Raw genomic sequence first — 26,958 nt, 5'->3', positions numbered from 1 at the left:
ACCGTTTATCAAGAATAACATTTTTGGAAATTCCTTTTAGTTTTCGAGTTTTGCAAAAAAAAAATTTAATGACAACCTACTGTTACACATTTTTTAATTAGAGACTATGATTTAAAAATAACTTAATAATAAATAAAATTATTTTTAACCGGTAGTTTCAGATTTTCAAAATTAAAATGTTAATTATTCAAAACCTATATTAACTTTGTCATTATTCTATTTTCACACATATCACAGAAAAAAACAAGGAATTTTATCATGTAGACAATATTTCAGTTAATTGAAATTTTTTTCCTCCAAATTTAATTTCTACTTTACAATACCACAACATCAAATTAAATAAAATTTACGTTTACACTATAAAAATTCTTTTTTAATCAAGTAGAAATATTTATTTTTGCGTCGGCCCTAAAACTTGAGACACCCTGGACGCAAATAAAATAATAATAAAAATATTAGAAGGATCAGAATTATAATATCGAAAAATATCGAAAAATAAGTTTGGCTGCTCCGCCTTTTTGTTTCTTTTCACACTTTAACTAATACCACGATAAAAAATTAATTTGCTTAAACCTCTTCGGGAAACTTTCCCAAGTGTTTCCGTAAGTCGCTGATTAAATCGCAACGATTTAATCAGGTGCAGAAAATTGTCGAATTTTTTGTATCTCGTGGAGCGGTTTGGTTTGATGAGTCTGGGATGAGTCTCCGACCCGGTGACGCCGGCGTCTCGTGACGTCACAGTGGCGTCTACCAGCCACATCACTCACTAGTGTAGACCTTTGTAATGCATTACACAGTTACACACTCCTCATTGTCAGGAGTGCGAAATGAGAGATTGAACAAAATTCTGAGTTAATTCTAAAATGTCAGTTTTCGAATTTTTCAAATTTCTTTCCTCCGATTCCATTAAAATGATTGATCGAATGCAAATTTGTACATCTATAACTTTTTTAGGTCAATTGCACTAAATCAGTACAAGACAAAAACTCCAACTGTCTAGCCAAAACTTCCTCTTTTAAGTGCTTGTCAAATTTGATAAATTCCATTTTCCCTATTGGATGCGTAATCAGCGGCTCCATCTGCAAGAGGGCCAAGAATTGTGGAAAAGCGGAAAAGCTCCCTTGAGGAAATCCAGCGCCATCTATGACTTAGTGGAATTTTTCCGAGTTTACAGTTGTGCTTAATTGAACAGATGTAGTTCATATATTTCTACTAAAAATAAATCTCCAATAAATATTAATTTAGATATTGGCGATAAGATGTTAAGGAACTTGATTAAACTGGTTTGTCAATTGAGATCGTCCTCTATGGAAGCTCTTATTGCAATTTTTATCGGTTCCACAAGTAGCACAATTGGCTGTTTCTAGAACGAGCGAAGAGAAAAGGTTACTGAGTTTAAGAGTAATTTAGCAAAAAATAGGGATCTATGATTATGAAATAAAACACATTCCAATCTAAAACATACCAAACACATATTTTTTGGAAAAAAATATCAAATTATAAGCATATTATAATAATAGAAGAACACAGTTGAAAAATTGCAGGATTTAATTAATCACTTCTGGAGGAACTTAAACCAAGGCTTAAAAAAAAAAATAAAAAAATAACTTTGTAACACTACCACCTCAAATAAAGCAAACAAAAATATAAAAAAATATGCAGCTTTAAAACTTACTAGTCATAAGGTTTTTTAATTTAATTTTTATCAATAAAAAATAAAGAAGAAAAAAAAACAACATGCACCTAGCGCTTTCATATCACTTATACAAAGTCATTTTCCTAGAGAAAATAATAATTAATTAAAGTAATGTAAAAAATGTGATCGTTTTTTGAGAACGGAATTTTGTTTTGTTGTTGAGTCTGTCAAAAATGCAATTTAAGTAAAAAAAAATTGAAAAAATTAAATATAAAATTGATAGTTGTAATCCTTTGATCATAACCTTCATGAGAAAAGTGGTTTTATATACATATAGTGGGTTGCCATTTAAAAAAATATTTTTTTGTAGAACTCAAAAACAAAAGAAAATTTCGAAAAATTTTATTCTTGATAAAACATCGCATTTTTATAGTACTTTATCATTCATCAATTAGTTTAGCGCCAGAACTCGCGCCCCAGAGAAAAATGCCATATAAGGTAAGATACCAGGAACATTGAAAACATGTTAAAAAAATTTTATCTATAAAAAATTATGAGAGTTTAAATTTTGCATTTTTTTATACAGGCTATTAGAAGAAGAAACTAAGAAGCTGTATCATAAATTGTAACTCTGTTCAATGTTATTTGTGGCTTTTATTGGCAAAATTTTTGTACCTTTACTACATAATTGTAAAAAAACTTATCTAAGATCAACAAAATAGACATAAAAAAATGTCAAATGTCAAAAAATAACTTAGTTCTGGCGCACCCTGTATATACCAGGTGAACAGAAAGTATGAAACGAAAGGTTTTTTGGTTAAAATTTTTATTTTTTTTTGAAAAAAACTACTTGATGAATTTTAAAGTATTCTAAAAATGTGACGTTCCCAAATATAACATTTAATTTTTTTTTTGTTTTTGAGTTCTTTAAAATTTTTAATTCTTTCAAATGGCAACCCACTATAAAACCTTTTTTACAAAGACTATTATATAAATATCTACGTTTTATTTTATTTTTTTATTTTATTATTTTTGTCGAAAAACCCCGTCATTTAGAAAAAAATCGCATAACTCGAAGACAAAACTAAATTTAATTCTCCAAACACAGAATTTTTCGGCATTTATTTGTTATCAATTATTATTTTCTTAAGACAGATTTTAAAAACACAATTGATTTTAAACTTTTTGTTCGCCTTGTAAACATTGATACATCAAAAAAAAAAATTCCGAAAGATAATCTTTTTGAATTGTAAATACTTTTTATAATTATTTTGAATTCAATGCAATTAACTGATAAAAGTTAGTCCATATAACAGTCGGCATTGCTCCCACTTATTATTACATTAATTTTTTAATGTAATTGTAGTGTGAATTTTATACCTGGAATCGATGCAATGACTAGTAATTTCGTCATTATTAAATCAATATCTATTCTGCTGTAAACTAGACTTTACGTGAGATGATCAGAGATAAAAATCATTTATGATACTTTGGGTTATCAGAAGTATAAAGTGTGATCATGTATTTGAAAATAATTAATTTGTATAAAGTCCTATTAAAGCATAAAAAATCAATAAAAACGATAAAATGGTGATCAATTATCGAATATCATAAGAATTAACTGTTTATTTAATAGACAAAAATATAACTTGACAATTTAATTCGCTTTAGTAAATCAATAACTCATTTGTTAAGAAGTAGTAAACAAAGTGTTGACTATTATTTTATGTTTAATGTTATTAGTAATCGTTATTTTTCAATTTCTTCGAATTTTCAAAGTAAAAAGTGTAAAAATGAACCAAACACTTAGATTTATTGTTCATTTAAGTATAATTTCTAAGTAGCAGACTGTAATAACAATAAATATTTTATAGAAAATATAAAGTTTGTGTCAAGGACAATTAGAGAAAATTCATCTAACGAATCAAAACAAAAAGCGAAGAAATACAATAAAAAAATCAATAAAATTTACAATAACCTATGTAAAAAGAGTATATACAGGCTGGTCCAAAACCCTGGAAACGATGTAATTCTGGCAAAACTATCAATTTTTTTCAAATAAATTTATAGGTGTGCAATGGCTATAAAAATGCTATTCAAAAAAAAATTTGAATATTAATTGTTTATACTTACGAGATAAACATAGTAACTTTTTTTTTTAAATGGAAACCTACCACAATTTTTTTTAGACAACGAGCTTGTTACAAGAGTTGTTGCCATGCAAAAAATTTTTCTGTAAACATCACACTTTTTTGTTAAAAAAATGTTTGACTTACAAGAATTAAAGAATTTTTTTTGAGTAAACTACGAGTTTTTTTTTTGGAAATAAAGTAATAAATGTTTAAAGGTTGTAAAGGAGCAATGCCAAAATATTTTTTTATTTTAATTAATTGTTTCAACTTTTGGAAATACCATACTAATTATTTTTTTCTTAAATAAAAACGGTTTTTTATTTATTGTTTTACAAAGATATGTTTATGCATTTTATAAATGCACAAAATGCATAAAATGCATGAACATATGATTATTAGTATAATAATCTCAAAAGTTTAAACAATTAATTAAAATAAAAAAAAAATTGACATCGCTCCTTTACAACCTTTAAACATTTATTAATTTATTTCCAAAAAAACGGGTAGTTTACTACAAAAAATTCTTTAATTCTTGTAAGTCAAACATTTTTTTAACAAAAAAGTGTGAGGTTTACAAAAAAAATGCACAGCAACAATTCTTGTAACAAACTCGTTGTCTAAAAAAAATTGTGGTAGGTTTCCATTTAAAAATAAAAGTTACTATGTTTCTCGTAAACATAAACAATTAATTAATATTCAAAAATGTTTTTGAATAGCATTTTTATAGCCATTGCACACCTATAAATTTATTTGCCAAAAAATTTGATAGTTTCGCCAGAATAACTTCGTTTCCAGACTTTTGGACCATATATAAGCTATCAACATTTTATTTTTTATCTCTTTTCAGTGAAAACACTTAAAAATGACAAAGATGCGAACAAAATCAATAATTTTAGTTTCTCTGATCAAAGTAGTCTGTGACTTTGAAATTAAGTTGGCAATATTGGAAACAGAGTCAAAAAATACGAAAAATGAGAAATCTTATACCTTCTCTATATTACTCAAGGATGCCAACTTAATTTCAAACTCATAGGACACTTAAAATAGAAATTTTCTTCTACCGTTTTGATCGGAACATTAGAAGCATTTTATTCGACATTTTTATTATTAAACAAAAAGGTTAACTTTTGTTAGGACATCCTTCTTTTAAGTTAATAAAAAATGTCAAATAAAATTTTTAAATTCTGCATTTCTAAGTTTAGAAAATTTATACAGTACATTTCGTGTTTTTTACAAATATAAGTTACCTGGCAATGTTTCAGAGAAAATATTCATGACATCGCGTATTTCTAAAAATGTTTTTCTTGTTATCACAAATTTCTGAACCAAATTTTATCTAAACAATGACGCAACTCCTAAACCATTTCCATGCAAAATTATCATCAGTGATATCACAACACTCAACATTGTGTAATTTCCCAAATCCTCTCGACGCTACTGCCTTTTCAAGGTCAAAACCAAAGATTCACACTTGGCAGATAATCAAAAAAATTGAGGCGTCTCGAAGTCTATCCACGCTAATCAATAAATTCGTTAGAGATGTGCGTGTCTAGACCTAACCCGACTTAAGCCATCTGCCTCACTCCTGATTGGCTAAGTCGCCCATTTTTAGGGTGGTGGGGTGGTATTGACCGCAAGCTCCCATCTCGACGCATGTGGGCTACCAGCTGATGGTACGAAATAGCGGAAAACTCGATTATTAGCGGCGTGATCGCGATAGAGAGTGGAAGGGTTTTCATGTGAGTGTTTCAGAGGATTTTAGTGACGTAAGTGTGACGATTTTTCGAAAATTTTGCATTTTTTAAAATTTAGTTGGAATGAGATAGAAGTTGCTAATTTTGCAAAATTGATTCGAGGCCAAATGTAATAATAATTTCAACACAGCGAGGGGTTTTTAACCTTTCACATTCAGCAAAGCCTGAATTTTGCTCCTTTGTTTTAGTTAGTTCTCTCTGTTTATATTTGAAAATTGTACATTCCCTCACTCGCTTTGCGATGATGTAATTTTGCAACTGTGTTATGGAATTGTAATAACTACTCGGAAATGATATTTAGAAAATGAGTTGGTGGTGGACTTTGCCTCCAGCTGTATTATATCATCCCAATTTTTTTTTAATTTATTTATTTTTTATATCTAATTATGCACGGTCATGATTGTGTAATAATTAATTCTCGCGTTCTCCATTTTTTTTCAGGTGAGACTCCATTATTTGCAATACTTTTATTGATGTCTTATCATTATTTCCTTCTTTATTGATAAAAAATACAAAAATGTTGTAACCGGAAACATAAATAAACACAAGGAAGCGCAAAATTTCTGACGCAATATTATGCACACTAATGCTGAGTCTAACTATACATAAAATTGTTACAAAATATACAAAAGTATTGACGTATTAAAATAATAATTTGAACGTATTTGTAAATAAACAATAATTTTTTTTCAGAATAATGTTGATTTGAGTAATTTACGAAATGTATTTTAGATAAGCTAAATCATTTGAATATTTACAAACCCTGAAAATGCTAAACCTTGTTTTTGTTATGTTTTGATTTTTTAATCTCGTATCAATGAAAGAGCGAAAAATATTACATTGCTTTTTAAACATTTAAATAAAATTATAAATAAAAAAATAAATTGTAATAAAACATTAAAACATATAATTTTAAGATCAAATTTTAATTCACGCCTATAAGTTATTAACTAAAATGTAAAAAAAATGTAGAGCAAAAATAGTGAAGATCAGGTTCGATAAAGTTTTTTTTTGATTTGTTTTTGTTATTTCCTAAATCGATAATTAATTTTTTTAGTATTGCTTATGCAGGGTGCGCCAGAACTCGCACCCCAGAAAAAAATGCCATGTAAGGTATCAGGAACTTGGAAAAAATGTTAAAAAAAATTTTCGAACTAAAAATTTGTTTTTTGTGACATTTTATTAAAATAAACATAAAACCAAACATTGTAGTTTTCCAAGTGTTTTAGCATGTTTCTTAAGTAAAAACGCAAAAATTCGGCTAAAATTAAGTTATTTGTGTGTTTTTCGAGAGTTCAAGAACGTTTTTTGAGCAGAAATCTTTATTTTTTTCAAGGTTTACGTAAAAAAAAGTAAATTTTCGACAGTATTACTTGGAGAAAAATTTAAATCATAATTTGTTAGTCTGGTGAAACATTCAGCTTTTTTCAATTACTTTGACACTGATATAAAAAAAACGAACTAAGTATACAGGGTGTGTCAAAAAGACGGGACAAACGTAAGGTAATATAACTAGAAACAGTAGTAGTAAAAATAAGTCTATAAAAATTTCAAAGTTAGGAGAGTTTAAATTTCGCACTTTGACTCTATTTATTTCTGTTGGAAAAATAATTTTAATTTTTTTTGCTACAGTCTATTAGAAGAGGAAACAAAGAAGCTGTATCCTAAATTGTAACTCTGTTTAATTTTTGTATTTTTACTAAATAATTATAAAAAAACATACAAGATCATCAGTATCATTAAATAGACAAAAAAATCAAATGTCAAAAAATAAATGTCAAAATTTTTTAACAGATAAATTTTTTTTGGACATTTTTTTCATGTTCCTGGTGTCTTATTTTACATGACATTTTCTCTGGGGCGCGAGTTCTGGCCTATATTAAAATTTTTGTTGTTTTTTTTTTTGATTTTAGTTTAATTATTGTTTAAAGGAAAAATCGTTGTTTTATTGAATAAAAAAAATGTGATTCTTACTAGCACTCTCTTTAAAAACCACTAATAACTCAGTAAACATGTAGAATTTTGCGGTTTTAAATTTTTTTCTTAGTTATTTCATCGTAAAGACATTTATGTAATATAATTTATTTTAACAAATTTTAGGGTATTTTAGTTAATAATAAAATACCAAAAATACATATAAAGTAGTTACATATTTTGTTTATTTATTAACTTTCCACTCTAGATAGAAATTCCAGAATTTACGTTTGACTTAAGTTAAGGTAAGTAAAATGTTTAAAAAAAAAGTAAAATCTATTTTTTAATAGTATGAAAAGGAAACACAATTTATTGAAATAGAAACTTTTTATAAACTTAGAAGTCATAAATGTAAATAGTGCACAATAATTTACATTTTTGAAGTAAAAAAATAAGTGGATATACCGGGTGTGTCACATTTCGTCAACAACTTGTAATCATTAAGAAAACATCCTGTATACAGGGTGCGCCAGAACTCGCGCCCCAGAACTCGCGCCCCAGAGAAAAATTTCATGTAAGATAAGATACCAGAAACATGGAAAAAATATTTAAAAAATTCTATCTGCCAAAAAATTTTGACATTTATTTTTTGACATTTGACATTTTTTTATTTAATGATACTAATGATCTTGTATATGTTTTTTTACAATTATTTAGTAAAGGTACAAAAATTTTGCTAATAAAATCCACAAAAAACATTGAACAGAGTTACAATTTAGGATATAGCTTCCTTGTTTCCCTAATAGACTGTAGTAAAAAAAAAACTTGGAAAATTATTTTTCCAACAGAAATAAATAGTCAAAGTGCAAAATTTAAACTCTCATAACTTCGAAATTTTTATAGATAAAGATTTTTTAACATTTTTCCATGTTCCTGGTATCTTACCTTATATGACATTTTCTCTGGGGCGCGAGTTCTGGCGCACCCTGTATAGGACAATTAAAAAAGACAATAATAGTGAATAATGTAAAAGAGTGGTTTGTTGTATTTTATACAACACAGAGTGTTCCCAAAATAGTTGTGATCGTTTAAAAAACATTTCGAATTAAATTAATAATTTCTACCAATTTTTGACCACAAATAACCGCAATAAATTTATTATTCCAACCGCAATTGACACGACCTACAACAAAACAATTCCATTGTTGTTCATCGATTCCGCTTGTCGTTTAAATATAATTTACTAGAATCGATTATTTAACGAGCATCAACATAAAATTTGAATAATACCACGATTATGTAAATTTTATCTCCAACAAGACAATGTGCATGCAAATTTGATTTTCCATTTAAGTATAAATTTGCAAGAATTTTTTCAAATTCATGCACTCAATCTTGACCGTGAAATTTCTCAAACTATAATTTACTCATTAAGAGAGGAACACGCGAATCGTATTAATAGTTCAAGGATTTTTGCTTCGACCGATCATCTTTCGAAAAAAATCAACTTAGCAACAAAATGTGTCTAGTCATTTAGCATTAATATGTAATTTTTTTAATTCTAGATTGTCCGTCTAACTGTACCTGAAAAATCATGGATCCAATCAGGTAAAACCAGCTGAAATGATTCTTAAACCGATTTTAATTAATTCGCCTTTTTCAGTGCCAGTTGCTTCAGTTTACAGTAAGTAGAGAAATTGAACAATGATGCTTTTTTCACACCCTGATTAGATAACATTATTGTAAGCAAACACGCAAAAAACGTGTGTTTCGGTTCAACTAGGAAAATTTTTGCACGATTTGAAGAGCATCAAGAGTGAGAGTGGAAATTTTTCATAGTAGAAATTTGTCAGATTGCCATTTCTTTAATTTTAACAATTTTTTACAAATAACGCAACTTTACCAACTCTAATGTATCTAATAATTAATTATCAATAATAATAATAATACTTTTTTGCACTTTATTTTTCACTAGAATGCTAAGTTTTACATGGGTTATCTATTAGATAATAAATTAAACATTATCTGGATGAGTAACATTTCCCCTAAATTCATTTTTTCCTGTACGTGAAATAATTTATTAAATTAGTTGTTGGAGATAAAAACTGATATCGGGATTTTTGGTGGACACCTTTCATAAGCTTGGTTTTATTAGATTTTAACCTTTTTCAGGATTTCCTTTTACTTTATTTAGATTTTTAAACCTCCGATTTTAAAATTACAGCAAAATAAAATTTTATTTAATCAAAATACAACAAAAAAACGTTATTTAGCACTAATGTCCCAAAAAAAGATTTTGGAGATGATTTCTTAGGTCAATATAAAAAAAGTTATTATGGATTTATGTCCGGAAAAGCTTCGCAAAGGACCTAGAACGGTAATTCAACTTAGAAAAAATTAACTAACAAATCCGAATTTGTAAAAAAAATCATAAAACGTTTTCCAAAGTAAAATTTTTGAAAGTGCACAATTTTTGATAGAAGAATCACCCCCTCCAAATTTTGTAACGTTTTTTTTAAGATAAGATACCAGGAACATGGAAAAAATGTTGAAAATTGTATCTATTAAAATTTCTTTTGGAAAAATAATCTTACATGTTTTTGCTGAAAAAGCATATATTCGTTTTCATATTAATGTGCATCGAAGTAGTCGTTGAAAGGGATAATTTTAAGGTGGCAACCATGCGAAAATTCAAACAATTCTAACCTCAATCTTCCTCAAAAATTATTTTTTCAAATAAATGTGTACCCCAGGTAGAAAAAAATTACTTAATTAACATAGGGTGGCAAACAAAGATTTTTTTTATTGATCTCAGTAAATTTGTTTTGAATGACATTAATGACACTTTTTGTGTGAATCACTCTTTAAATTAAAGATGTATTTAGAGTTTTGAAACATCTGTATAAAACAAATCAAAAAAGCAATTTTACTGTAAATTTTAATCTCATTAGTCCTTGTTTACCTGAATCAATCAATTCAATAATATTCCCATTGTTCTCTAATTCGTAAATAATTTGTTTCGCAATAAATGAAAAAAAAACAATCAGCTGATATTTTTTGCTACAATATGTTACGCATGGTATTATCTTAATTATAATTTATCTTCTAAATGTAGATAAAATAGAAGCAAAAGTGTTTGAGTGCCCTTGTCTCCCCTACATTGACATATTTTTTAACAAGCAAATTTTATTATTGTTAATTTATTGATTAGATTAAAATGGAATTTTAAACATTTAAAGCAGAATAATGCTTGTTGTTTTGAAATAATTAAATGCAAAACTAATTAAACTTGTTATAATTTTTTTTGATCGATTTGAAAATAAATCAATAACTTAGTAGGATAACAGGTAATAAAGGTGGAAACCTACATTTCAATACCACAAATCCATCAATCCTGTTATCATGCTGCGCACACATGAAAGAGAATTTTTAAACCACTCACATTTTCGGACTTTGATCTCAGTCCAATAAAAACATTTTTTTTTACTTTTGGAACCATTTTTTCCGTTCAACTGCATATAAAACATGACAAATGCCTAAAATAAGAACCAAGCCTAGGATAACGTCACCAAGGAGCAGCCAAATTATTTCCTATCATCGACCTTGCCCTTGCCTCGTGCATGATTGCCAGCTGGTTCTTACAGTTGTGTTAATTAGGCTTTATTGATATGTATGTTGTTGGGATAATTTGTTAATAATATTTCACAAATTGTAATGAAAGCGAACCTTGGACTCGAGGAATCGCAAAATAATTGAAAAATAGTACACTGCGAGACACTGAAAATGTCCCATACAGCATACAGGGTGCGCCAGAACTCGCGCCCCACAGAAAAATGCCATGTAAGGTAAGATACCAAATAAAAAATATAAAAATAATTATAAAAATTTCGAAGTTATGACAGTTTAAATTTTGCACTTTGACTCTATTTGTTTCTGTTGGAAAAATAATTTTCCAAGTTTTTTTACTACAAGCTATTAGAAGCTGTATCCTAAATTGTAACTCTGTTATTTGTGGCTTTTATTGGCAAAAGTTTTTGTTCCTTTACTAAATAATTATAAAAAACATATTACATCACTAAATAGACATAACAAAATGTCAAATGTCATTTTTTTTTAACAGAATTTTAATTAAATGTTAATTAAATTATTATTTTTTCTACCTGGGGTACACATTTATTTGAAAAAATAATTTTTAAGGAAAATTGAGGTGAGGATTGTTTGAATTTTCGCATGGTTGCCACCTTTCAACGACTACTTCGATGCACATTAATATGAAAAGGAATATATGCTTTTTCAGCAAAAACATGTGAAATTATTTTATCCAAAAGAAATAAATAATTTCTAAATTTTAATACAACATTTTTTCCATGTTCCTGGTATCTCATCTTACTTGAAATTTTTCTCTGGGGCGCGAGTTCTGACGCACCCTGTATATTTTCTTTACTAATAAAAATTTCAGTGCTGAAGAAAACGCTCGAGCAATAATCGAAGAGAAGAAACAAGATGAAAAATTTCACGAAATCATCGTCAGTTGTAGGTCTCTGAGCCACTACGATGGGAGAACAATTAAAACATTGCTACCTCAAGTAAGTCACAACAACAACAAAAACATTGAAATAATTTTTTCGAAATAGATTTTTGCAACAGTATTGTCCGCTTCGTTCCACATAGTGGTTGGAATTTCTTTGGCATTTTCCGGTATTCTTTTACCGCAACTTGACGACGAAAAATTCCCTATTACGCCGCAGCAGAGACCATGGTTAGGTAAAAATCGTTTTAAATTAATAAAAATTAAGTAGTATTTGCTGTTGTTGTAGCAAGTGTGATAGTTTTGGTTGTGCCACTTGGTGCCATTGCTGGTGGTTTCATAATGGATGCTATAGGGAGACTGAATACTGTTAAGTTGGCAGCAATACCGGGAGTTTTCGGATGGACGATAATCGCCATGGCTACCAACTTCCATATGTTGATTATCGGCCGGCTTTTGACAGGATTGGCGTCAGGTCACAAACTAAGTAACATTTTGTTTTTTTTTTACTAACAGTTGGTATTGCAGCTTTGGGGACCAGTCCTGCTATTGTCTACCTTACAGAAATCGCAAGAGCCGACATGCGAGGCTCATTGATCTCCTTTGCGCCGGCATATGCGTCCCTAGGTTGGCACCACTTATTTCTAGTTATTTAGTTACCTAAATTTTACAATTACAGGTATGGTACTTACATTTTTGAAAGGTTGGTTCTTCAGTTGGCGTGTGGTCGCATGGACTTGTCTCGGCTACACTGTAGTTCCTTGTATTTTATTAATGTTCATACCCGAAAGTCCCGCATGGTTGGTATCAAAAGGAAAAATTGAACAAGCAAGTAAATCCCTGGCTTGGATCAACAAGTACCAACCACAACCCGAAAACAAAGTAAAATACACACACTTAAACAACACAAAATCACTGTTTTATTCCAGCCACAAACTTTAGCCGAAATGCAATTGGCACAACTGCAAAAAGAACACCAAAAGAAACTAGATGAGGCGGCTTTACACGGCCGGGGGGCGGCCTACAAAGCTAGGGCTTTTCTCAAACCCACAGGATATAAACCGTTACTCATCCTGATTGGTCTATTCTTGTGTCAGCAATTTGCGGGGATTTACATCACTTTATTCCACTCGGTCGAGTTTTTCCAGGTGGGTAACGCGCGCTCTGCTTTACCGACTTTTCATACTAGTGTAAGCCACACTTTATTGTCATTATGATTGACATTTGAAACTAAAATTTGAAAGTTTTGGTTGAAATTATTCCAGAAATACGTGTTTTTATAAATTATTTTGATTTGTTGTCATTTTTCCTCTAGCTATCAGGATAAAAATTACATAAACCGAAAGTGAGGTTAGTTGTCTAAGGCCCGTTTCAGATTTTTATGTCAGTCGAATGACAAAGTGTAGTAAATTTTGAGTCAAAAGTTGGTACACAAAATATTTATTAGAAAAACGATAACATTTTTGTTCAGCTTACGTTGATAATTATTGTCACTAAGTAGAGATGGGAACATCGAAAAATTTATATCGATGTTTTGTGACATCGATGATCGAATAAGAAATCATCGTCGCCACAAAACATGTATAGTTAAAATCGATGTTTTTTATTGAAAAAAAAAATTGTTTACCAATTTTTTTAATAATAAATTTTTGGAACGTAAAAAAATACAAATATAAACATATTTCTTACAATTCTTACATAAAACATAAACCAATACAAACTACAAACACAAAACTTAACCACCTACATCGTTAATTTTGTTAAAAAACATCGAATTCTCCATACATCGAATATAAATTTTATCGAATGAAATTTTGAAATTAAAAAAATTAAAGATAATTAAAAATAATTAACTGAACCAATTTCCATGTATCGAAGTAAAAACATCGATATTTAAAAAAATACTTACACATTTTAAATCGATGTTTTGACCAATATTCGATGTTTGAAAAACATCGATATTTTTCGCCCATCTCTATCCCTAAGATGGTTCTTTTTTAGGCTGTTGGTAGTCCTGTCAACGCGTACCTGGCCTCGGTCCTCATCAGCACCGTGCGCCTCTTCATGTCAGTCCTCGACACGTACCTCCTTCGCACCTTCAGTCGGCGCCCCCTTATCATGCTCAGTGGCTTCAGCATGGCCACTTGTATGTTTTTTTCGGGGCTATTCACTAAATGGATCATCGAGGGGACCACTGACGCCAATTGGGTCCCCGTTGCCTTCCTTTTATTGTACGTCATAGCGTCGATGTTGGGGCTTTTACCCATTCCGTGGACGATGACAGCCGAACTATTCCCGATTGAAATTCGGGGGGTGGCCCACAGTATCGCATACAGTAGTGCCAACATTCTCATGTTTGCGGCCGTTCAGTGCTACGAAACTCTAATGACTTCGTTTAATGGGGCTGCCGGAATACAATTTTTCTTTGCTGTGATTTCCATTATTGCGGTGATTTACACTTTTGTGTTTGTTCCGGAAACGCACCGGAAGAAATTGACGGAAATTGAGGAGTATTTCAACCATAACTTGATTTATTTGGGACAAAAACCCAAGAAAGGAGGGAAAAAGGAGAAAAGTAGAAACAAGGAACAAACGGAGAAATTGATGAATGTTTGAATCTCGAGTATTATTAGTTGTAAGGAAAATGCTGATATTTTTGTAAGGAATTTTACGAACTGTGCTTTATGAAGACAATTAGTGTGTTAGAGACAAATCTTGTGATATTGTATAACAAATATTACAATAAAATTATTTAAATTGACTTTTTCTCCTTCCGGGTGTAAAAACTGAATTGAGGCGGCCATGCAATATGCATTTGTTACATTTGGACCAATCAGAAGCCTCCTTCAGACCCACAGTGTCACTCCTTTCGAATTTCACCTTACATTTGGAGCAAACATACAAAACTTTGGTAACAAAAATACTAAAAAGAAGACAATAAAACAACAAAAATGAGAGTGTAGTTACAAAACCTGTCACTAATAGTCTCTCCCTTTGACTCAACAATTACCACATCGCTGTCGCTACTACTATCATCCTCCAAAACTGGTTTTTTACCTAAAAAAATATGTCATAAGTCGAGTTTTCCAAAAAAGTTTAATAAATACGTTTTTTCGCAGGGTAATTCCCCCCTTTTCGCTTAGTTACCAAGAATTTGGAATTAAAAACTTGATTCAGTCTCGAGTGGAGGATACATTTATTACATTTATATAAATCAGACTCGTTCCAAATTTTGACATTTGTGCATCTCTGAAACCCACATTTACACATTGAACAAACTGACAGCTTTTCCTCAATTATGACACTTCTAGGGGGGCTGATAGCCCCCTCACTGGCTTGGAGACAAGTCTCCTCAATTTTGACATCATCCTCAATCAGGATATAATCAGGAATCTCTTTCTTAATTGACACTGAAGCCATTTCTTTTTGGTTATGTTTGCGTGTATAATGTGTTGTCTAAATTTAGGCGGCAATTTTAAATTCTCTTAATAATCAAAATTTTAATTAGTAATTGAAATGATAATACTATCTTGACATCAATTCTATTTAAGCGATTAAATACCTGAAATTTTGTAGTACTCGTCATGGACCCTTTAAGGTAAACTCCTTCAATCATAAAACACTTTTTTAATTAATTTTTGTAGTGCAAGCAGTTACAATCTAAGGTAATTACCCCCAAATTGCGAATTTCATTCAAAATTGCGATTATAGCGCCCAACGAGACACCCGACTCGACTTCACTGCTAGTACAAAATCACTGAGTCAATATGAACAACGCAACTTCAAAAATCTTTCACCTCAAGTAAGTTTGACAAACTTAAACTCTACTAATTTTAAATAGATTATTGCAGCAGTCATTGCAACGTCAAATCACATCGTTGTGGGCATAGCCCTTGCATATTCGGCGGTTTTGATCCCCCAATTGGAGAGCAGTAGTGATATTCCGGTAACTAAAACGGAAACGTCTTGGATTGCGAGTGTTTTAGCCCTTGTGGCCCCCTTCGGGTCAATTTTAAGCGGCTATTTGATGGATAAGTGGGGCCGAATCGCAGTTTTGAAACTATCAGTAGTGCCAGGGGTGATTGGTTGGGTGCTCCTTGCGACTTCAGGGAGCGTCCCCATGATTATAATTGGGAGGATTTTTTCAGGCCTTGCCTCTAGTAAATTACAAAAATGAGTGAAATTTTCCCTAAATGATAAATTCTAGCCTTATCAACAAACCCCGCCGTGGTTTACATAACAGAAATCGCGCGGAAAGACATGAGGGGGTCACTGATAGCGTTGGGGCCCACCTACGTGTCTTTGGGGATGGTAATTGCATATTTCAAGGGTTGGTTAATAAATTGGAGGCTGATAGCTTGGCTTTGCAACATTTACCTAATCATTCCGTTTTGTCTCATATTTTTGATACCCGAAAGTCCGATTTGGTTGATTTCCAAAGGGAGGGTTGAAGAGGCCCGAAAGGCCCTAAACTGGTTCCATAAATACCAACCGCAGCCCCCAAACCAGGTACTTGACCTTGGAATAACCCCCAAAATTAAAAATTCAATTTTAGAGTAAAACTTTCGCCGAAATGCAACTCAATCTTCTGGTGAAAGAAGACGAAACGAAGAAAAGTGACCCCCAAGATGGGGGCAACGTCATTCGCGAGTTTCTCAAACCCACTGGTTATAAGCCCCTTTTGATCCTTTCCGGTCTTTTTTTCTTCCAACAATACTCAGGGATTTACATTTTTCTCTTTTACTCAGTCAGTTTTTTCGAGAATGTTGGCACCACTGTGAATCCCTACATCGCGTCGATCTTGATCGGAGTGATAAGACTGATAATGTCGCTTTTGAACACTTGGATGCTCCAGCGTTTCAACCGGAGACTCCTGATAATGATAAGTGGGTCCGGGATGGCGGCCGCCATGTTGGTTTCCGGGTTGTTCACTTCCTGGATCAAGGATGGTACCACTAACTTGACATGGGTTCCCGTGTTGTTCCTCCTGTTTTACGTGGTGGCGTCCATGGTGGGGTTATTGACAATACCATGGACCATGACCGCTGAATTATTTCCATTAAAAATCCGGAGTATGGCTCATAGTATTTCTCTTAGTGTTGTCAACATGATTATGTTTTTTGCCGTGCAAAATTACGTCAATATGGAAATTGCCTTGGGTGGCTCGGCGGGGGTTCAGTGGTTTTTCTCCGGGCTCTCCCTCGGGGCCGTTATCTTCACTTTTGTGTTCCTCCCGGAAACGCATAGGAAGAAACTGTCCGAAATTGAAGATTACTTCAAACACAATAGCATTTATCTTGGACAGAAGACAAAGAAGGAGACGCGGGCTGTTAGCGACAACAACGAAATTGATAATTTAATAAAACATGTTTGATTTATCTTATTTGTGTTTTTGAGCGGAATTTTTCGACTGATTGGAGTTGAAGTGAAGAAAGTGTAGGTCTTTAATCTTTATCTGCGATTACCTAAGTGCTTATTGCAAATTATCGTATTTTGTTAAAAATGTCTATGGTCGAGTGTTGTTAGTTCAAGTAAGTATAAGTCAGACTTTATTGTTAGTAAAATGGATCCACTTAGGTATGTATTTGATTTCGCACGTGTGTTGTCCTAATTGAATTTTTTTTCTAGTGGAAGTTGTTACAATTTAAAGTAAGTATAAAAAAAATGCCGTTTTTCAATTTTCAAGATCAGATAAATTTAGAGTAGATGACACTTTAGATAACAAAGTCAAATTCTCATTTTTATCTAGTATTAACTAGCCCTTGACAAATCCAAGTCTAGTCAAAAAAAATTATAGAATTAACAAAAAATCAAAATTTATTAAAATTAATTTCATCACTTGTTGGGAAATTAAAAATATTAATTGGTGGTGTTATCGGGTTAAAGTTTATAAAGATAAAGAAATCGTAATAGTGTTGCAAAACAGGTGAATCTGGGGTCTTATACATACATTTCCTATTTACTAGAGTATTCAAACAAGGCAAAAATACTGAAAAAAACCGGATTAGATTATTAAACATTATTAAAAGTTATCGTTATCATAAAAATGAAGGTTCGATTTAAATTCTCATATGACGTGGGTATACTGTTGCCACTGGCAATTTAATAAATTCTTTTGAATTTCCCTCAAAAATCATCTTTATTTTTGATTTAACCCACCCTGTATAACCACCATTTTCTTAAGAATAAATATTTTTTTTATTAATTTATAAACTAGTTTATATCAAATATAAAGAAAAAAATTGGACCTAAATAGCACAAAGGTTGAAATTCATGATTTTAGAATTTTCATTTGAAAACTAAAACGAATTTTCAAAATAAATCAGTCATTTTATGTATAGAATGGTTTTTCTTTTTTACAAGTTTAGTTCAGACAGCCTGTGTATACAGGGTGACTCAGGGGGTGCAATAGGTCTATAACATTTTTGATAGGATACCATACAGGGTGATTCAAAAGTCTCGGACCATCTCTTGGGTGATGATAGATTTTCATGACAAAAAATTGTTTGATTCTTTTTTCACGAGATATACAGAGTGCGCCAGAACTCACGCCCCAGTGAAAAATTTCAAGTAAGGTAAGATATCAGGAACATGAAAAAAATGGTTAAAAAATTCTATCTGCCAAAAAATTTTGACATTTATTTTTTGACATTTGATATTTTTTTATGTCTATTTAATGGTACTGATGTATATGTTTTTTTTGTATATGTTCTTTTACAATTATCATCAAAGGTTAGTTTACGGCAGGTCTAGCAACATTGAACAGATACATGTTAAAAAATCACCAATTTGCATCTGATGATATTCAAGACATGTAACAAATTAACAAGTTTTAAAGAAAATTAAATCCGACAAAATCAAAAACATAATAAAATGGAAATTGACACTTCTAATTTTTCCCAAAAAAAAAGCCTTGAAAAAATCTGATTGCATTCTTATGCTTTGCTGAAAGTCTTCTATGACCATTCGAGAGTTGGTCCCACATTTTTAAATCACCCTGTATATTTTTACATTATAAGTTTCTACGTAAAAAAATTATGAAAATGGAACTTTGTGTAAACTATTATAGGTCTGTATTTTTCTGTTTCGAAATTATTCAACTTTATGTTATAAAAAAATCGACATTTGAAAAATCACTGCAAAGTCGGCTATGAATATTTTCCAAAAAAATTGCAAAAAAAAACTTTGAATTGCTAGACTTTTAGTTCAAGCACGCAGACACCCAAAAAGTTGATTAACTATTTTTTTTTAATCAAACACTTGCTTTCACGTATTAAAAGCATTTTTGACAAAAAATTCTGTTACGAGAAAATTTGTTAGCTTTTTCAAGTAGGCTGCTATCGGTGAATCTGATAAGTCAGATGACAATTAGATTTTCACGACATTAATTAATCAATTAATTAAAATGTAAGACGTTGATGGTAACATGATTATAAAAAAAAACTTTTTAAAATGTGCACTTTAAATAGATCTATAGGAGGTTAGAAACAACAACAAATAACAAGAAAGTTATGGACTACCCCTGTATTTTTAAATTTTGTTATTTGTTTTGTTAAATTTTAAATAGAATGTGATAAAATGCAAATTTGCGTAAACAATTGTCTTCAACTTTTATGATTCAAATGTTTTGCATTATTTAAAATAACAACTTCATTTAATCACTAGTTTTTGCCACATTATTTAAAAATTTTGGCAAAGAAGAAGAAGAAGAAGAAATTTTACAGTTTTAGTTAGTGGGAAGACAAAAAATTCATAAAATTACATTAACTTACTTTATTTTCTTTTTAAAATCGATAAACAAAAGCAACATAAATGCAATAAAATAAAATTAGATTAATAGTATATTACAACCGAGCTGGGAAATGTGTCATCATTCCGAAGGCTCAGATATTCCCTAAAGAGAAGCCTAATCACATTATGTTAAGACAATAAAATACAGGGTGTGCCAAAACTGGCGCCCCAGAGAAAAACCAGGAACATGGAAAAAATGTTGAAAAAATTCTATAAAAATTTAGAAGTTAAAAGTTTAAATTTTGCACTTTGCTATTAGAAAAAGAAACAAGGAAGCTGTATCCTAAATTGTAACTGTGTTTAATGTTATTTGTGCCTATTATTGGCAAAATTTTTGTATCTTTACTAAATAATTATAAAAAAATATTATTAAATAAACATAAATAAATGTTAAATGTCAAAAAATAAATGTCAATTTTTTTGGGACAAAGATTTTTTTCCATGTTTCTGGTATCTTATCTTGCTGGAAGTTTTTCGCTGAAGCACCAATTTTGACACACCCTGTATCTAAAGTTGATGCATTTAATGAACTTGTAACCTTGATGAGACAATTTTTTTTCAGCTTTAAGATGAGTTTTCAGACTTTATTTTACAAATTTTAATTTTCACTTCTTAAAAAAATACAAAAAAATGTATTTTTCGTATAATATTTTAAACCTTTCAACAGCTCACAAACCCTCTCAAACCAAATCCTCGCCCAACAGAAAATCGACCAAAAATACTCCCAAATTTCGGGCAGCGTCGTCACACTCAGCAAATACGAGCAACGAAATTTCAAAAATCTCACACCTCAAGTATGCCCAAACCCACTTTTACCAACTTCTAAACCCGATTTTTGCAGATATTAGCCGCTATTTTAGTCACTTCTTACCACGTCTCAATTGGAATCTCTTTAGCATTCTCTGCCATACTCCTCCCTCAACTCAAATCAAATCCCGAATTTGGAGTCATCAGTGAAAATGAGGCGTCCTGGATTGGTAATTCAAAAATCACAATAACAATAAAAAAAAACAAAATTTTAGCCAGTATTGTGGCCTTGAGCACCCCTCTTGGCAGCCTCATGGTGGGCTTCCTCATGGACCAATATGGCCGCCTCAAAACCCTCGCAATGGCGTCCATCCCGGCCATCAGTGGTTGGGTCCTCATCGCCCTCTCTGATAACGTCCTTTTACTGATAACAGGACGCGCTTTGGTGGGATTTGCCTCAAGCATAGGATCAAGTCCTGCAGTGGTGTATTTGACCGAAATCGCCCGGAAGGACATGCGAGGATCCTTGATTTGCTTCGCTCAAGCCTTGACATCCCTCGGGATGGTCCTCGCCTTCATAATGGGCTATTTCTTGGACTGGAAACAAGTCGCATGGTTCACAAACATCTTCATCGTGGTTCCTTGCATCCTCGTGTTTTTTATCCCGGAAAGTCCTGCATGGCTAGTGTCAAAAAACCGGATCGAGGAAGCGAAAAAATCTCTACTCTGGATCAATAAGTACCAAACGGTGCAATTATCACTGGTTCAACTTGCTCTCCTCCAGAGAGAACACGAATTGAAGGAGAGTGAAACGAGCAAAATGGACACTTTTCGCGAATTGGGGAAGCCAACAGGGTACAAACCGCTGTTGATCCTCACCGGACTTTTCCTCTTCCAGCAATTTTCCGGGATTTTCACCTTTCTCTTCTACTCGATTACGTTCTTTCAGGAAGTGGGGTCTGAAATGAACCCTTATTTGACCTCGATTTTCATCGGAATCGTCCGATTTGTCATGTGTATGGTCAACACCTACGTTTTAAGGACCTACGGGAGGAGACCTCTAGTCATTTTGAGCTGTTTCGGGATGTCTTTTAGCATTTTTTTCTCGGGGTTTTTCACTTATTGGGTCAAAACGGGCACAAGTACACTCACGTGGCTTCCTGTCGTTTTTCTCCTTCTTTTTGTGTTCACTTCGATGATTGGTTTAGTCCCAATTCCTTACACCATGACCGCAGAATTGTTCCCACTTGAGATAAGAGGAGTTGCACACAGTATTTCCACGTGTCTTGCCAGTATTTTCACATTTGCGTCTTTACAATTGTATCCAGTGATGTATGAGGGCTTTGGGGGCATCCACGGAGTCCAGTATTTCTTCTCAGGGGTTACTTTAATCGCCGCTATTTACGTCTACGTTTTTTTGCCCGAAACACACCAAAAGAAATTGTCCGAAATTGAGGAATATTTCAACAAAACACCACAAAGTGAAAATATCAAAAAGAAAGACTTGATGCAAGAAGTTTAAAACGAAATGTAATTTTTTTTCTCAAAAGTTTTTAATAAAATAACACTGTAAAACAGCTGATTGTTTGCTTGGAATATGAAATTTCTAGGTCAAAAACGTCGATCGCTTTTGCATACAAATTAGTGAGAATATTTCTTACGCAATTTGAACAAGAAAAATTGTTTAAGTTCGAGGTTAAACGGATAACAAACACAATTTGACACAATTTCCAAGTTTTAAATAAAAAGCGCGAAATTGACAGCGGCGCCATCTCGCGTTATCGAAACCACTTAAAAATCTAGTTAATCTTACAATCAATTTAAATTTGCCTGTAAAGATTAATTTATAAAAAATCACCCTGTAAATTCCTTTTTTTGCCCTTTAAGTAAAAAGTGCGTTTTATAATGTTTGGAATGATCACATGTTTTTATTTTTTATTTCAAGTCTAATCTGTATATTTTTTGTGTACAGAAGGACCCGAAATTAATTAATTAATTACAAAGTGTTTAATAAAAACCAAAATTTTACCAAAACTCAAGTTTAATAAAAACCAATATTTTACCGAAACTCAAATTCCAAAAGAAATTCTTTATAATAAGTTAAGTAGTTAGGTACTTACCTATTTTCCTTCAAAATATTTCAACAAACTAATGGCTTGAATAAGAGTTTTCAAAATAAAGCAATTTTAGCTAATTTCAAACCAATTTTGCTTAATTTTAATTAAATCAAAATTAATGTATTTTATAAAAATAATAGCTTCAATCCTAATTTTAGGGTGAAATAAAGCAATTTGTAATATTTTCAATCAATTTAGCTCAATTTTAAGCGGGAAATCAACCTGAGTCAAAGTATTTCAACAAAATAATAGCTTGAAGAAAAGTTTTCTTCCAAGGTATAGCAATTTTAGTTATTTTCAATCCAATTTTCAATTCAAATTAATGTATTTTATAGAAATAATTGCTTTAAGCACAATTTGAGGCTAAAGTGAAAAAAAATTGTGCTATTTCCAATCGATTTAACTAAATTTTAAGCCGAAAATTAACCTAAATCAAAATATTTCAACAAACTAATGGCTTGAATAAGAGTTTTCGTCTAAAATAAAGCAATTTTAGCTAATTTCAAACCAACTTTGCTTAATTTTAATACAGAATTAATTCAAAATTGATGTATTTTATAAAAATAATCACTTCAATCCCTATTTTAGGCTGAAATAAAGCAATTTGTAATATATTCAATCGATTTAGCTCAATTTTAAGCCGGAAATCAACTTGAGTCAAAGTATTTCAACAAAATAATGGCTTGAAGACAAGCTTTCTTCCAAGATATAGCAATTTTAGCTATTTTCAATCCAATTTTACACAGAATTAATTCAAATTAAAGTATTTTATAGAAATAATTGCTTTAAACACAATTTTAGATTAAAGTAAAGAAATTTGTGCTATTCCCAAAAAATTAACCTGAATCAAAATATTTCAACAAACTAATGACTTGAATAAGAGTTTTCGTCTAAAATGAAGCAATTTTAACAAATTTCAAACCAATTTTGCTTAATTTGAATTCAAAATTAATGTATTTTATAAAAATAATCGCTTCAATCCCAATTTTAGGCTGAAATAAATCAATTTGTAATATTTTTAATCAATTGAGCTCAATTGTAAGACGGAAATCAATCTGAGTCAAACTCTTTCAACAAAATAATGGCTTGAATAAGAGTTTTTTTCTAAAATAAAGCAATTTTAGCTATTTTCAAACCAATTTTGCTCGATTTTAATAGAGACTTTATTCTAAATTAAAAAAATAATTGCTTCAATTCCAATTTTAGACTGAATTAAAACAAATGTATATTGTAGTGATGTATAATAGTAATTAAAATTAAAACAAATAGAAAATAATTATTGTTTAATATTTAATAAAAGTTAGCCAAGAAAATAAAAAAAAAACATTTGCCAAAACTAAAATAAAAATCATCTGTTCCAATTTTTTTTAATTTAAACGTCCTATTTACTCAGTAACCTTAATACGTTTGTTCTATATTTAACACCAATACTTGGCCAACTATTAGGAAAAAGTAAATAATATTTATTATTTCCTTGTACCTTTATAATTTATTAAAAAGTCACACAAAATAAAATTAATCATGATGAAATCCTCAAGTTTCTGATCAAAGTGGCCTGTGAATTTGAAACTGAGTTGGCAACAATGAATAATAAAAAAACAGCAGAAAAAAAACTTGGTTTTCATATTATATTCATATCTACAAAGTGTCCCAAGTTAAAAAAAAATCAGGTCAGGTCAGGTCTGTCTATTTAAATTTTGTGATAAAATTTGGTCCACCATTTTTTCCAAACTTGAACGAAATCGTAGATTTTAGGAGGCGCAAATTTTAATTGGGATGCCTGTATATGTTTTCCAATGTTATAAAGTCATTAGAAATTTAATTGAGCGCTCGGTATGTATTATCTACTTTATTATACCGTTTAAATAACACTTACAAAGTATTACAAAACAATAAACCTAAGTGGGTATTTGTGTAAATTACCCTTAAAAAACATAATTAATTTCTGACGTAAACATAACATATTGCAAATTATCTTATCGGCGAAATATCTTAAAAATATTACACCAGAAATTTCTACTGATTACTCACATGTAGAAACAAATGTTTATTATTCAAGAAAAAAAAATATCAAGTTTAATAGATTTCCAGACAGTAATTTGAGTAGCCATAATGTTATTCAAGTAGTAAATATTTAAATCAAAAATTTGCACATAACTGTTAATGGAGTTGATGGTTGTTTTACATCACTTTCGAAAAATAAGATAAAATCTGATTAGATAAAAATCGACATAAAACACTCTCCTAGAAACAATTAGAGCAAATTGTAGTTTTGAAAGTTACACAACTTTAAAATTGCATAGTCACAGTTACCAAATATTTTATCAATTTTTGGTAACTTGACCCACCTTAATTGAATTACAAATTTCGAGTTAAAAACTCAAAAAAAAAAATTGTTTTCTGATTTGTTGCGTGAAAGCCACCAAACATTTATTTTTATTTATGCAAACGCTTATTTACCACCCAACACATTCAACTCGTGCAACCTTTTTGCCCTATTGCGACTTTGAATAATAGAAATATCTATTTTTACCAAAGTCGTTTTGCCAAAAGCTAAAATCTCTCAGTAGTGGCTTAAACTGTGTTCGAATAAACTTGAAAATTCGGAGAAAGCACTAAATCTGACGCAATCCGCGCCAAATTCACAGTCATTTTCAATTCGAAAAACGGTGAAATTGTGATAGAAAAATAACTGATTTGTTCACCGAATCCGGAATACATTATCTCAAGGCTTCGACTTCCTTTGCAATTATTAATGAGTAACACACACTCGAAATAATTAATTTTTCTTTATCATTTTTATCTCGTTTTATCACCACTGTCTCGAGTTTGCACGTTGAGAGAGAATAGAATGAAAGAGAATCACTTGTTTAAGCTAATTTTGCACGAGTGAGTGGATTTATTGTGCAAACAACTTCGCAAGCAAGCACACATGCGTCCACTTTTTCCCGAAAACCGGTGAGTGCAAACAATTGTTTGGATTTTTTGGCCTTTTTGACCTTTGAAGTGACCCACTTTTGCAGAATTGAACCCTGCTCGCCTAAATCCACACAAAAATGGACGCTATTGGGTTCGTATTTTTTGTGCCCACGCTGGGTACAAATTTTTTCATTTTTGTGACACAGTTTGCTAAATTAATTTGTTCTTGCAGGGGTAGCTGCTACAGTTTGAAGTAAGTACAGTTTTTAACTATTTGGGTCAGGCAATTGACACTTGCACTTTTGTTAATTTTTTTTTAATGAATTTTCTTGATTGGCTCATTGATAATGACTGTTATCTGAGTAATTATGCAATTATTAATCAAGGTGAATGATATTTTCGCGTTTTGTGCTCGAGTTCACTCAACTTGGCGCAGTTTTTCGAAATAAAATTAAAACACTCGGCAAGGTCAAACTTTCAGCTATTGAGAGAATTGGCACTTGTTGATGAGTTATTTTTAGCGTTTTATTGGACGCTTTCTTTATTTTTTACTTCTATGGGCACTCAAAATGAATATTTTTCAAAAAACATTAAATTTTTAATTGCCATTCATTAAAATAGCTTTTTTTAACTTATCTGTTTTAGTTTGTACTAATTATTCGTTCTATAATAATTAAACTGGCACATTTTTAGTAAATTCCTTATTCTGTTTTTCAGTATTTACAATAATGTTTTTTTACTATTCCCAAAATTCGCAATATCTACTTACTTAAAACGACTATTATCAATTTATCCTTGTCGAACTATTTTATTTTGCAATGTATTATATTTTATGACTTTGAAAAATTATAAATTGCTTCAAAACACCATTATGTTATTTTGTTTTTAGATAATAATGAAACATTATTTAAAAAGGAAAAAACGCAGCCATTAATTTTCGGTGCTCAATTTTTAATATTGAAAGTTGTAACAAATTATTGTTTTATCAAAACAAAAGATTGGATAATAATGAATTAGAAGAAGACAAAAATTAATTGTGTTTTATACATTATTTTAATAAAAATTGTTTGACTTGACTCGGCTATGCCTCGGCAGGAAATTTAAAATTTACTGTTCAAAATACGATGCAAAGAATTTTATTATATTTTCCTCTTCTTACTTCTGTTTCTATAACTCTGTTGATTTTTAGTCCCTAGTCAAAAAAATAAGGAAAATAAAAAATAAGCAAGATTTTTTTTAATCTAGAGATTTCAGTTTATACATTATTTTAATAAAAATTGTTTAATTAGACTCGGCTATGCCTCGGCAGGAAATTTAAAATTTACTGTTCAATATACAATGCAAATCATTTTATTATAATTTCCTCAAAAATGTAATATTTAAAAAATCAATTTCTAATTAACAACTCTACAATGGATTT

General features: G+C 30.7%; 5 protein-coding genes across 6 annotated transcripts in view; 4 read left to right on the top strand and 1 right to left on the bottom strand.

Annotated features, from left to right (window-relative positions):
* Nucleotides 1-5,430: 5,430 nt before the first annotated feature.
* LOC123008779 (facilitated trehalose transporter Tret1-like) lies at nt 5,431-14,725 on the top strand. The gene is made up of 10 exons (XM_044404787.1): nt 5,431-5,534; nt 9,002-9,044; nt 9,100-9,120; nt 11,896-12,022; nt 12,071-12,200; nt 12,254-12,439; nt 12,493-12,591; nt 12,644-12,846; nt 12,894-13,112; nt 13,966-14,725. The coding sequence occupies exons 2-10, from the start codon at nt 9,031-9,033 to the stop codon at nt 14,578-14,580; spliced, it is 1,614 nt and encodes a 537-aa protein (XP_044260722.1). The 5' UTR covers nt 5,431-5,534; nt 9,002-9,030; the 3' UTR covers nt 14,581-14,725.
* LOC123008781 lies at nt 14,618-17,320 on the bottom strand. The gene is made up of 3 exons (XM_044404789.1): nt 15,072-17,320; nt 14,937-15,021; nt 14,618-14,887 (listed from the first exon to the last, which is right to left on the bottom strand). The coding sequence occupies exons 1-3, from the start codon at nt 15,382-15,384 to the stop codon at nt 14,713-14,715; spliced, it is 573 nt and encodes a 190-aa protein (XP_044260724.1). The 5' UTR covers nt 15,385-17,320; the 3' UTR covers nt 14,618-14,712.
* On the top strand, nt 15,230-17,338 carry LOC123008780 (facilitated trehalose transporter Tret1-like). Its single transcript, XM_044404788.1, has 6 exons — nt 15,230-15,562; nt 15,609-15,629; nt 15,676-15,766; nt 15,806-16,124; nt 16,172-16,473; nt 16,520-17,338. The coding sequence occupies exons 1-6, from the start codon at nt 15,549-15,551 to the stop codon at nt 17,336-17,338; spliced, it is 1,566 nt and encodes a 521-aa protein (XP_044260723.1). The 5' UTR covers nt 15,230-15,548.
* Nucleotides 17,339-17,472: 134 nt separating this feature from the next.
* On the top strand, nt 17,473-22,073 carry LOC123008517 (facilitated trehalose transporter Tret1-like). 2 transcript variants are annotated; one of them, XM_044404356.1, is made up of 5 exons: nt 17,473-17,541; nt 17,593-17,613; nt 20,423-20,549; nt 20,597-20,732; nt 20,778-22,073. In XM_044404356.1, exons 1-5 carry the CDS (start codon nt 17,528-17,530, stop codon nt 22,022-22,024), a joined length of 1,545 nt encoding a protein of 514 aa, XP_044260291.1. In that variant the 5' UTR covers nt 17,473-17,527; the 3' UTR covers nt 22,025-22,073. The 2 variants fall into 2 exon arrangements, with proteins under 2 accessions (XP_044260291.1, XP_044260290.1); XM_044404355.1 differs by having other exon boundaries at nt 20,597-22,073.
* A 3,131-nt stretch (nt 22,074-25,204) lies between these two features.
* LOC123008424 (facilitated trehalose transporter Tret1-2 homolog) overlaps nt 25,205-26,958 on the top strand; it is a 13,263-nt gene continuing 11,509 nt past the window's right edge. The window contains 3 exon segments of the mRNA XM_044404210.1: nt 25,205-25,577; nt 25,643-25,689; nt 25,771-25,791. Of these exon segments, the coding sequence (XP_044260145.1) occupies nt 25,676-25,689; nt 25,771-25,791 (35 nt within the window). The 5' untranslated portion in view covers nt 25,205-25,577; nt 25,643-25,675.

This window comes from Tribolium madens, unplaced genomic scaffold (genome assembly GCF_015345945.1).
Source record: "Tribolium madens isolate multiple individuals breed KSU strain unplaced genomic scaffold, Tmad_KSU_1.1 Scaffold_71;HRSCAF=194;Tcas5.2_LG6, whole genome shotgun sequence".
NCBI lineage: Eukaryota > Metazoa > Arthropoda > Insecta > Coleoptera > Tenebrionidae > Tribolium > Tribolium madens.
Note: the sequence above shows the minus strand (reverse complement) of the source record. Positions and strands in the feature narration are given on the sequence as shown.

Excerpts from the sequence above, each read along its gene's own strand:
- LOC123008780 (XM_044404788.1), top strand. Across the intron at positions 15,630-15,675 it reads GCAAGCAGTTACAATCTAAG|CGCCCAACGAGACACCCGAC; the intron begins GTAATTACCCCC and ends TTGCGATTATAG. Across the intron at positions 16,125-16,171 it reads TTTTTCAGGCCTTGCCTCTA|CCTTATCAACAAACCCCGCC; the intron begins GTAAATTACAAA and ends GATAAATTCTAG.
- LOC123008517 (XM_044404355.1), top strand. Across the intron at positions 17,614-20,422 it reads GGAAGTTGTTACAATTTAAA|CTCACAAACCCTCTCAAACC; the intron begins GTAAGTATAAAA and ends ACCTTTCAACAG. Across the intron at positions 20,550-20,596 it reads TCAAAAATCTCACACCTCAA|ATATTAGCCGCTATTTTAGT; the intron begins GTATGCCCAAAC and ends CGATTTTTGCAG.
- LOC123008781 (XM_044404789.1), bottom strand. The coding sequence starts at position 15,384 with ATGGCTTCAGTGTCAATTAAGAAAGAGATTCCTGATTATATCCTGATT. Across the intron at positions 15,022-15,071 it reads GAATTACCCTGCGAAAAAAC|GTAAAAAACCAGTTTTGGAG; the intron begins GTATTTATTAAA and ends ATATTTTTTTAG. Across the intron at positions 14,888-14,936 it reads GGAGAGACTATTAGTGACAG|TATTTTTGTTACCAAAGTTT; the intron begins GTTTTGTAACTA and ends TCTTCTTTTTAG.
- LOC123008779 (XM_044404787.1), top strand. Across the intron at positions 12,023-12,070 it reads TTAAAACATTGCTACCTCAA|ATTTTTGCAACAGTATTGTC; the intron begins GTAAGTCACAAC and ends TTTTCGAAATAG. Across the intron at positions 12,201-12,253 it reads GCAGCAGAGACCATGGTTAG|CAAGTGTGATAGTTTTGGTT; the intron begins GTAAAAATCGTT and ends CTGTTGTTGTAG.